The sequence below is a fragment of the Cryptomeria japonica genome, chromosome 11 (genome assembly GCF_030272615.1).
Source record: "Cryptomeria japonica chromosome 11, Sugi_1.0, whole genome shotgun sequence".
Lineage (NCBI taxonomy): Eukaryota > Viridiplantae > Streptophyta > Pinopsida > Cupressales > Cupressaceae > Cryptomeria > Cryptomeria japonica.
In genome coordinates this window covers 328,642,720-328,655,207 of record NC_081415.1, presented here as the reverse complement: position 1 = coordinate 328,655,207, position 12,488 = coordinate 328,642,720, and the positions used below count along the sequence as shown (strand labels likewise).

The 12,488-nt window shown below is 38.4% G+C and overlaps 1 protein-coding gene across 2 annotated transcripts in view; it reads right to left on the bottom strand.

Annotated features, from left to right (window-relative positions):
• The window catches only part of LOC131065062 (protein-ribulosamine 3-kinase, chloroplastic), a 206,644-nt gene that overhangs the window by 53,313 nt on the left and 140,843 nt on the right, over window positions 1-12,488 (bottom strand). For both annotated transcript variants that reach the window (XM_057999462.2, XM_057999461.2), the window contains exons 3-7: window positions 9,848-9,938; window positions 9,646-9,720; window positions 9,466-9,554; window positions 8,892-9,010; window positions 8,093-8,233 (exon numbers count right to left, since the gene is read on the bottom strand). In XM_057999462.2, the coding sequence (XP_057855445.1) occupies window positions 8,093-8,233; window positions 8,892-9,010; window positions 9,466-9,554; window positions 9,646-9,720; window positions 9,848-9,938 (515 nt within the window). The remainder of the gene's footprint in view (window positions 1-8,092; window positions 8,234-8,891; window positions 9,011-9,465; window positions 9,555-9,645; window positions 9,721-9,847; window positions 9,939-12,488) is intronic.

The following is a 12,488-nucleotide window of genomic DNA, read 5'->3' as shown; positions in this document are numbered from 1 at the left end:
TCAAGCTCATAGGCGACTTCGCCCACTCTGCGAATCACCCTGTAGGGACCATAAAATCTAGGCTTTAGCTTCTCTGCCCCACTCCTCTTGAGAGATGACTGCCTATATGGCTGTAGCCTCAAGTATACCATATCCCCTACCTCGAAACTGCGCTCTACCCTGTGCTGATCAGCATACAACTTTTGTTGATTCTGAGCTTGCTATATGTTCTCCTTGAGCACTCTCAGGATATCCTGACTATCCTGCAATAAGTCTTTCGCTTTGGGCACCCTGCTGTCCCCCAAAACCAGATCCATGAAGCTTGGTGCTTCATAACCATAAAGTGCCATGAAGGGTGTCATCCTGATGGACATATGATATGTAGTGTTGTAACAGTATTCTCCCATATGCAACCATCTAACCCAAGCCCTCCGCTGTGTAGTCACATAGTTCCTCAAATATCCCTCCACCCATTTATTCACAATCTCTGTCTGCCCATCTGTTTGCGGATGATAACTAGTGCTGGGTGTAAGATCTGTGCCACACAACGTAAACAACTCTTGCTAGAAAATACTCATAAATTTACTATCCCGATCACTGACAATGAATCTAGGTAGCCCATGTAACCTGAATATCTCTCTGAAGAAAAGATCTGCCACCTGTGCTGCTGTGTAAGTGGATGGAATAGCAAAGAAGTGAGCGAACTTCGTTAAGCGGTCTACCACCACATAGATGCAATCCCTCCCTTGCACTCGTGGCAACCCAGTGATAAAGTCCATTGAAATACTTTCCCATTTCCTATCTGGGATGGGCAAGGGCTGTAGTAAACCTGCAGGGAACGTGTGCTCTCCCTTATTCTGCTGGCAAACTGCACACTCCTTGACATACCTCTAAACATCATCCTTGAGCCCTCTCCATGAGAATCGCTCTCGGATCTGCCTATAGGTCTTGAAGACCCCCAGATGCCCAGCTGTAGGTGCATCATGAAATGCCCTAAGTATCGCTTCTCTCAACTGTGATGACGGAATCAAGTAAACTCTGTCCTGAAATCTGATCAATCCATCTATCACCTCATAGCAATCATCCTGCGTAGTACCTGAAATCAAACCAGACGCCCAAGTATCCCCGACATACTCTGCTATAATCTTATCCCTCCAATCTCCTGTAATCTCTGCAAGAGCACAAATGTGAGGTCTTCTGGATAAGGCATCAGCTACTACATTCCTCTTCCCTTTGACAAACTCAATGTCAAAGTCATAAGCCTGCAATTTAGTGACCCACTTCTGCTGCCTGTCATTCAAGTCTCGCTGGCTCATGAAATACTTTATGCTATTGTGATCAATCTTGATCACAAACTTCCCTCCAACCAAGTAGGATCGGAATTTGGCCAAGGCATGCATGATGGCCAACATCTCACGATCATAAATAGAATAGCTCCTCTCCACACCTCGGAGCTTCCTACTCTCAAAAGCAATGGGGTGCTTCTCCTGCATCAATACTGCTCCAATCCCATCACCCGATGCATCACAATGAAGCTCAAAGGGCTTCGTGAAGTCTGGTAGAGCTAGAACTGGACACGAAGACATCACCTGCTTGAAATGCTCAAAACACCTCTGTGCTGCCTCTGTCCACATGAAGGCCCCCTTCTTAGTAAGATCTGTCAAGGGAGCAGCTGTCTGAGAAAACCCCTTAACAAATCTCCTATAAAAACCACATAAGCCAAAGAACCCCTTAAGCTGAGTAAGGTTCGTAGGTGTGGGCCAATCAACAATAGCTCTAATCTTTTCAGGATCCACCCGAACTCCCTTTGCATTGATAATATGACCAAGGTACAAAAGCTCTGTCATCCCGAACTCACACTTAGACTCCTTGGCATACAGGGACTCTCTCTCCAAAATAGATAGCACCTCCTCAAGATGTTGTAAATGCTCCCCCCATGTCTTGCTAAAGATCAAAATATCATCAAAGAAAATCAAAACGTATCTCCTCAATTGCCCCCTAAACACCTGGTTCATGCAACTCTAAAAAGTAGCAGGAGCATTGGTTAGCCCAAATGGCATAACCAAAAACTCAAAATGACCATAGTGACACCGAAAAGCTGTTTTCTCAATGTCCTCTGCTCTCATACTGATCTGATGATACCCTGATCTCAAATCTATCTTTGTGAATACACATGCCCCATGTAGCTCATCTATCAGCTCATCTATCCGTGGAATGGGGTACCTGTTCTTAATGGTTTTTTTGTTCAAGGCCCTGTAGTCAATGCACATGCGCATTGTTCCATCCTTCTTCTTAACCAAGACAACTGCTGAAGCAAATGGGCTTTTGCTTGGCCTGATGTGCCCCATTTCCAACAACTCCTTAATTGCCTTCTCTATCTCATCCTTATGTTTCTTAGGACGACGATAGGGAGTGATCATCACTGGTTTGGCTCCCTCCTCGAGCTCAATAACATGCTCCGCACCCCTATCGGGAGGAACCCCATGAGGAATATCACCAAATACCTTGGCATGCCTGTCAAGTATCTCCTGTATATCTGGTGGATGACTCTTCACTCGAGGCTCCGGTGAAGCTGGCATAACTAAGCACTCTGTTGCCCACTCTATGTCATTATGTCGAAAAAGTCTCTCCATTCTCCTCAAAGACACTACCCTGCAACTCCCATTTGAAAGTCCCCTGAGCACAACAGTCCTACCCTCATGCTGAAACCTCATCTCCAACTTCGCTAGATTGAAAGTGAACTCAACCAGCGATGCCATCCATGTCATACCGAGGATGACGTCGTAATCTCCCATGTCCACAACATAGAAATCATCCTCCAACTCATAACCATCTCCAAATCTAATGTGAAGATTCGAAACCTTCTGAGTACATAATAGCTTTTGGCCATTAGCCACCATGACTCTGAAACCATCATGCTCCTCTGTCTGTAAGCCCCTCCTGGCTACCTACTGTGTATCAATAAAGTTATGCGTAGCCCCAGTGTCAATAAGGGAAATCACCTTCTGTCCCTGGATAGTACCTCTCACCTTAAAGGTGATTGCCTTCTGAGCCCCGGTTAACCGTGCCAATGATCTGTCATCCTCAGTAGTTCTGCTCCTCTCTGTAGTACTACTCTCATCTGAATCGGAGTGCTGATCCTCCCCCTCTAACTCTGACTCCTCTGCTGAAAAATACTCCATTTGATTTGCCTTAGCCTTGAGAGGGCATTTATGAGATAAGTCCCAAGGCTCTCTACACTGGAAGCACAGTTTCTTCTTTCGAAGTTCATTCAAGGTTTCACTGTCTAGTCCTTTTGATCCTTCTTTGGGTTTGTTATACTCTTTCTGAAATGGTTTTTTGTCTTTGTCCTTGCGGTAGGAAGAATCTGTTGAATGGTATTTTCCTTTGTATACCGAAGGGGCTAAATCTTGTGCCTTTTTAGTTGCTTCTGCTAAGGTGAGTGGATCATGTCCCTTCACCCAACCACGTAATGGATCAGCAAGCCCATCACAAAATAACACCACCAATCTCCTAGGAGAGATATTAGTAACAAGTACAGACAACCGCTGAAACTCGGCGATGTAAGCATCCACCGAACCTGTCTGTTTTAACTATGCTAGCTCCTTGAAATGTAACTCGGGATCCCTAGTGTCAAATCTCTCAATCAATCTTTCTGTGAATTCCTCATAGGATGTAATCTGATTATGCCCCAGAGTCACCATGCCATGATGCCACCATTCATGCGCAACGTCGTCCAAATGCATAGCCGCATACTTGATAGCCTCCTCCTCAGGCATAGGATTAAGCTGTAAGTATGTATCTACCTTCTGCACCCAAGCTCGTGCAGTCATCTTCCCTGAAGCATCATAATAAGGCAAGGAAAGTTTTCCAACTTTCTTTCTTAGCTCAAAATTCTGATTCCTCCCTCCTGCTCTAGGCATATGTCTCATCCTCAAGTCCATATAATCTCTGAGGGAAATATCCGCCTGAAACTCGGGTCCACTGGCCTCCCAGTCCCTCCTGAACTGACCCTATAACTCAGTAATCTGCGGTTCGTTCACTGGTTGAACCGGATCCCTAGGTGGAAAGGTGGGTAGAAGAGGTCTCGAGCTCGTTGTTCGAGCTGGGTGTGCAATGTGTCTAAAGTTATCCGCCTCAATCCCATTGTTGCCATGTCCATTATTACCATTAATGTTATTCTCAGGGCCATTGTTGTTGCCTCGGCCTCCATTATTATCATTGCCCCTATTGTTATCGTTTCCCCCATTGTTATTGTTTCCATTGTTGGCATCACCTGGATTAATATTAACGCCCATCTGTCTAGCCATAAGCTGCAACATCATGTCCATTCGCCTATTCTGCTCCTGCTGCATACGCTGCCCTTGCTCTAACGTACCCAGTAACTGTCTGAACATTACCTCCCCCTGATCTGGAACGATATTCCTCTCATCTCGGTCACCCATACTGCTGTCCTGATCGAAGAATATTTCCTCTATGTCTGTATGACTGGATTCTATGTCCACCTGCACGGATGAACTAGACTGCTCACTCTGACTATCCGGATTTCTATTTTGTCTGGCCTTGGTATTGCGAAAATTATAATGCCCCTGTCGCATGCTCAATCATACATTCTGGACCTGTTTTATTTCTACAATATGTTTTGGTGAAAGTTTCCCACAAGATGGCAGAATCTTCTGCTCTGATACCACTGTAGTGGACACCCTAGAATGCCCAAAAACTAACCCCACTGCTGATAGGAATTTAGTCAAACAGTTTGCAGCCAATTCCTTATTCCTCCGTTTAATGTTTCAATGTTTTTTTTTTTTTGTTTTAAGTCTTTGCACAGGTATGAAACCACATAACATGAACTAAAAAGAATTTACAATAATAGGCAAGCTGGAAATTGAACTACTGCTGTTATAATATTATTTCTTGAATTAACAAACTCAAATACAAAGCAGGTTATTTTCAACTCACTAAATACTCCAGCATTTTGACATAATGTTCCAACAAAAGTTTCTAATTCTGCTGCTACAGTAACATGAATAGTGCTGCATGAATAGTGCCGCATGAATAGTGCCAGGTGAATAGTACCCGCGTGAACAGTGCCGCGTAAATAGTGTCACGTGAATAGTACCCACGTGAATAGTGTCGCGTGAATAGTACCCGCGTGAATAGTGTCGCGGCCTGTAGCTGGAAATGCAACCAAATAATGCTGCTGCTTGTAGCTGGAAATGCAACCAAATAATGCTGCTGCCTGTGGCTGAAAAATGCACCCAATCTACCTGTAAATGAAGCTGATCGCAAAGGATTCCAAAGGCCAAACCCCAAGGGAATGACGTCTAGAATGTCACAAGAGAGGATAGACGTCCTCTAATGCCAAGAACGGATCTGCAACTCACACACCAAATTCTTTTCATATTCCCCCCTTCTCAATGAAGCCACAAAAGCTCCCTTTTATTCTTTCTCCAAGGGGCGACCCAACTCACTCAAACAATGTGGGATAAAACATGTTCAATATAAAACATATTAAAATATTCACTTATGTCTCCCTTGGTTGCCCCTTTGATTTACACATATCTCCATAAAATAAATATTAAAGTAACACTTTAATATTTTACAATTAAATTAAATGTTACTTTAATAAAACTTCAGGCATTAAAATGTATTAGCAATCGGACTCCGAATAGCGTGAGTGATAGCTCGTCGGAAAGCTCTCGCCAAGGAGTATCAAATCCAATCACCAAAACTAGCCTCTGTTGTGTCCTGTTGACTTACTAAAAATAGTAAGTATGCCTGAAACTAAGTAAATCAACTTCGTTTTGGCCCAAACTAGAAATGACTAGGCCAAAACACTCCAGGATCCCTTTAAACCCTTCGTTAGCCCTCGGGACCATGTAGAGCTAGGCTAACGCACATATGCTTGGTCAATCTGCTAGAGTGGGGACATTACAACTTTCGGCCCAAAAGCATATTTTAATGATTTTCGAGAATTATTACATTTTCGGCCCAAAGGTATCATTTGCGCGACTTTCAACTGTTGTTTCATTTTCGGCTTACAAGCCGAGTTTGCAAGACTGTGAAGCTTTATCATTTTCGGCGATTTAACTATTTTGCGAGATTTTCAAAGGGCATTAAACTTCCAAACCTTATCCTTTTGCTCATTCTACTAAGCGAAATTGGGTTCCTAAGGCAACTCACGCGAGGTTTACTTCAAAGCATTGAACGCTTCCTTCATTTCTCCCCTACTACGCGGGCAAACCAGACTCAAAACAGGGGTCCCTGTCAATGACGGGGTGTGTGTGCTATACGCACAACAGATCTCTTGTCCACCATGGATGGTCCTCCATCACATACCTTGCCATTCTATATAATATAGTTGGCACTTCTTTTTCTCCTCTCAAGTTGTGTCTTTGTGCTTTTGTAGTAGACTTCCTTCAATCATATTGATTCCATGCTCACCACAACAACATTTCAATCCAAAGATCAATATAAAACAGAAGAAATGCTAGTTAGCCTATTGAAGCTCATTGAAAGTAGCCTAGCCTAAAATAGACATGTACAATGTCTATCTGATACTGCTTAAAATGGAAGAAATATCATCAAAAAATTTCATTGCTGATTTCTGCTAAATCTATGTGCTAAAAGATCTTAATATTGATACCTTTATTGTTTTTGCGTGAGCCAAATCTTCACACCTTTCTTTGCTAATCTGGATGATTAAAGTGGAATTTTTCTTCCCAACTCTGCCACCAAATCTTAAAAAAAAATAATCTTCACACTTGGGACGGCCTCAGTCACATTTTTCTCTTCCACACAATCCACTTCACAAGATACACTTATAGTGCTTTAGTACTATGAGAGAAATTGGGAAGAGTTATAGAAGCCTATAAGATTGATTTTACACAAATAACACTTTGCTTCTATTATCATTCACACACTCATAATATGAATTATATATATATGATTTTTCATATCCTATATTATAGGATTGTTATTCCTCCATTGACCAATCCCCTAAATATATTGAATTGTTTTAACTTTTAACAACTCAATACAAACAAATATTTGTATAACCACCTGATAATTTTACAACACAGAGGAAATCATGGAGCTTAGACATTGTTAGCATTTTATTTTACCCCTTTCAAAGCAACATATAACAAAATAGTGTGTGTATAAACCTTGCTTCAAATTAGAAATAAAAGCTCCCTATAACAAAAAAGAAAACGAAACCTTGAAACCTAAGGACACAACCTCTAGCTTTTTACAATACATACAATTTAACTCTGGAATTAAACATACATACTAAAAGAAATGAAAAAGTTGACTATCTTTCTAGTTATTGCGCCAAATCAGCACTTCTGGATATTTATGTCTTTTCACTTAAAGAAAACAACCTATAGCATCTAATAAGTGCACACTTTCCCAACTAAAAGTAGAGATCGAAGAAGTGTGAGTACAACACAAGGATTGAATGGGTTTAATTAAAGGATGCACATAAGATTAAGAAAATAAAATAATGGAAACTGCATATAAAGCTGCAATGACTACGATTCACTGAAATTAGCTATACAAAGCCTGTTATTTTCAAGAAAAGGAATTTGATTCACCCAAACACATACACAAAAAAACATGAAAAATAATTTTAGCAAAGAAAAATAGGCATACTGAATATCACTACTCCCAATCTAAGTGCAAATGGCACTTATTTATAAGCCTTTACAAAGTTTTGCCTGAGAAATAACTTCTAACAGCTAACTAAAACTGCTATGCTATGAATAGTTGGCTGATGCGCAATGCAATTTTATTATAGAACTTTTCCACGCTTTCTAAAGCCTAAATTAGGAAACCTTCAAATAGATTTTTGATAAGTATCAACTAAAATGGCAATCTATATCCTTTCTTTTCTTGTACTTCCCCATTATCACAGACTGTAATTTCTAAGATGACCTACTTGTCAGAGTGATAAGAGCAGCAGTTTACTAATCATATGAAATCTTTGAGTAATATAGTCATATTGTTATTTGGTTCCTCATGATCAAAGCTATCTAATATGACAAACCAGTAAGTGATGCCTACGATGCAATATAAAGAATACACCAAAACAATTGCAAATTTTAAAACTTACAATAACATGCAGGATCAAGTATAACAGGCTCACTGTTCCTATCAGAACAAATATTCCCACTCCAAAGATCTCCATGAAGCAAACAGGGTTTTATCTCAATATCCTTGAATAGTGCTGACAGATTCTTTAATAACCTTTGTCCTGTCCAGGTAAGATGTACAACGTGTCATCACAATAGATTGTCTCTATTCACAAAACATGAATATATTGAACAACTAATACTCCTGATAGTCACCTTGAATAAAGTTAACACTACCAGTTTGGCAAACAATATTGCTGTGCATTTATTTTCAGGAAAAAACTAAGAACAAGAAATAAAAACCAGGAGAGAAATGTATGCAGAATTACATGATAATAATTTATAATTCAAACTGCTCTTTTTGAGCCAATATCAATTAGAACTATTGCAAAATAACAGTTAGCATCCTGCATATTCTGCAACATGCCACATTCAGGATTTAAGACATAAATCAAAACATAAGAAACCTATTAAGGGACAAATTACAATAGAATATGAAATTATTTACATAAATACTGCACCCAATCTTTGATCTAAATTTCAAGATGACAAACACTTGGCAGTATAATAGCATAAAGAAACCATTATCTCATTGTCCAGTCCATGTCTGGAAGCTCTTATATACAGCAAGTAATTTAATATAAAATGAGATTACAAGCTGTCTTTTCAATTAAGGATTCAACTTGGTTCCATTTTTTGCCATATCTTGTGACCTGGTATAATTGATCAAATTAGTTTTGTATAAATAAAATTTGAATTCTAAGTGTTCAAATTCATTACCTTTTGCATAGATATCATTATCCCTGTATTGTTCCTGAGCCAGTTGAAGCTGATATCCTAACCGATGCTCACCATAAAATGTTATCCAATCTGATGTCCAAGAGTTTACTTGGGGAGTACTGCACAACATACGATCTCTTTAACTATCTTGATTGAAATCAAGAACTTGACCAAAATATTAAGGAAACCGACAACAAATTGACAACTCAAGATAGTTTTAGCCTATTCAATGTCATAGAGTGATGATTCATTCGGAGATTTTTTAGAGAAGAGAATACAGCCAATGTACATCAGTTCTACATACATATCAAAAAAGAAATTATCAGAAGCCTATAATTATGAATCCAAAGGAACCCCAGTAGATTGATTTTCTCTTTCTGGGGTCATTTGCAGCTTTAGTGTAACAAATTAAGCTAGTCTACTTTTATTTACAATTTGCAATCAGCCATTTTAACCGAAATTTTTCTCTCACATTGCTAGCCACAACTGCATTGCACAATCATTTAAATAATACAGTCAAATTAAGAAATAATGTTTTATATAATGTAATAACTAATCAACAAAAAATAAGTACCTGCCAATTGTATTGTCAACCATAAATCCAAATCCCTTATCAGATATGCCAGCTTTATGCATTTCACCAAGCTTCCTTCCTAACTTTGCCTTCACAATAAACATTTGGCGCCACTAACAAGTCTTACATACAAACTAAATTTGAGCATAAAGTTTATTAACGGAATAGTATCAATCTTACCTGATCACCTCTGGATGATCCAAACTCAATGAATTCCATGATAATGTAAGAACCCCTTCCCAATAAAGGTCCAACCTGTTTATAAAATGTTAGATTAGTAATTTTTGGCATACAGTTGTTCAAATTCTTACAACCTGAAACACAAGAACACAAACAAATTCGTCACCAAGCAAATTTAATGAGATTAGATCTTTTTCCAGACCTTAAATGGTTTAGGCACACGGATGGTATTAGTGGAATACATTGCGTTCAAACCGATGGCCTCTGCTTCAAACATTGGGGGACCTATATCCCTGAAAATTCACAAAGAAACATAGTTCCTTAAGAACCCAAGTACCACTTAGAGAATAGACAAATTGCATTCTTTTTGCACTTTTAAGTTTTAACTTGCCCACATGCATGCAGGTACTGCATATGTAATGGCTAGCAGGTCAAATATGAATACAGACAATAGCATGTTTAGTTCCCTGCGACCAGATTTGCAGCTGACTGAAGTAAAATGAGATACAAATGACAAAAATCAAATCTGTATAAATGTATTGAAATAATTGCATCTGTTGGATGATACAGAAAAAAAATGTTCTTCATATAGGTGGTGTTTAACTTTACGTAGTGTATCAAATTATAGGATGTTTTACCAGGATTCAAATGTGTACTTTCTAATCAATTCTCTGCACTAGAAACTGTAGAGTCCATGTGAGTTTCTAATTTTGGCAGAAAGATATTTATATGGAAAGTCACATGGACTCTAGCAAAAATATCAAGGGTGTCAAAGCCTAAGTCATTGTGAAGCAGTTCCTTCCATTGGTAGTTGAATCACTATCTCGATTCATTCCCAACTATGGAAATTTCAAAAAGTGACCATCTAGTGTTCTAATTTTATAAGCATAATCTTCATCTAATATATTATAACTACACTAGTCATCATTGCTCTAAACTTTCATTTTTGGGTGGTTCAGAAATTCGTATGCAAGTGGAACTTTAATGAAAGACAAAAACCAAGAATGGTAAAATGTTTAACAGGTTGATGGTTCATCTTACATCAGAAAGGAATATAATGGATAAATGAAACAGTCAGTGATGCAACAGAAACACAAAGACCTTATTCTATGATAAACATTTTCAACAGATGCTATATTTGATGAAACTTTCATAAAGATATATGAATACCAACATTAAGTGTGAACCTGACAATTATGGAAATTCAAACAAGTAGCTGATAGATCACTCAATTTGCATTTGAATCAAAGATACGATATGTGCAGAAAAGAGATAAAGGTTCCCTGGTAAAATAGCTGATAACGATGCAAAATGGATAAACTGTTGATTGGCTTCACAAAATAAATAGAAGAATTTGGCAGTTCATGGAAAATCAAAGACCAAGTACCTGATAGATCACTGAAATTTTGACACTTGCACTTGAATAAAAAAGGTGATATGTGCACAAAAGAGATGAGTGTTACCTGGTAAATTAGCTGAGAATGATGCAACACAAAAAAAAATGTGGTTGACTTCAAACAACAAAAAGAAGGAGAGGCATAATTTGTAACACCACAAACAGATAGGTTATTGCAGTCGTCATTGCACTAAGGATGATTTTCCATTTGTCTGAGAAGTTTCGCAGGAATTAAATTGCAGTGTCCCCTTCACAAATGTGATCAATTGGCAGAGACTCTCAGCCTATTTTAATTATCATACGCAATTGGGGTGTGGTAAAAAAATAATTAATAAATTAAATTAAGTTGTCTAAAGCCACTCATTTTATGGGCAGCTTATATTTAATTAGTTATTTTATTAATATTGGATAGTTAATTAGTAATGTGACTTTTTGGGGCCCAAATGTAAAGCTAAATTAATAAGAAATACTAAAAGTCACTTTGAAAGAGAAATGAATTATAATATTTCCAATATTAAAAAAGGGGTATAAAAAGGAGAGCTTGTAAAAGAAGATCCACTCTTCACATTTTATTTTCAAAACCCCAACTTTGGAAACTGAGCAACTATTTATCTTTCCTGCCCTAAGACGAAAACCCTACGACAAAAAATGGCTTCTAAGACGGAAACCCTCCTAGCCAATTTGTGAGTGGATTCATCCAAAATTCATAGGTGTGCTGAATGTTAAGAATTTTTTGAAAAAATGAAGCTTGACAAATAAATATCTTGATTCTATATGTAGATTTTGGTGATCAGATTAGATAGACAATAATTCAAACACAATTGCACAGTGTATACCCTGGGAAAACCTTCCTCTTGAAGGTGAAAAACCCAGCAACAAAGATTCTTATCATATATTAGCAAGATATCTTTACAAATGCTTCACACTTTGAAGCTATAAACAAGTAGATTCACTCTAGAACCAAGTAATGACAGGTTCGATCTGCCCTATATGGAAATGATCTCCAGAATGAAGAAGTCAAACTGCTGAAGATAGATCACAATATGCTGAAGGAAATATTGAACTGCTGGAGACAATTTCGCTGAAGATAATATACTCAATCTGCAGAAAAATACGCTCTACAATCTACTTGTGTATGATTGAGTGAACACAATTTGCTTATATATTTCTAACTGCTGAAGGATGACAGTTGATTCGATCTGCTTGTATGAATAATTCGATGTCTTGGAAGTGAAAGGGAAACCGAACTATATACCCATGCATTAGTGATGCCAAACAATACGTCTCCTTCAAGGGTCGGCTTCTTATTAACAATCATGTCTCTTCATTAATGATCGGTTATATTTTAACCAACACGTCTTTTTGTTAGGGAATGATTACATCATTATTACACGTCTTATTATCCAAGGGTGGCGGGATAGATATACATGCAAATACAAAGTATATA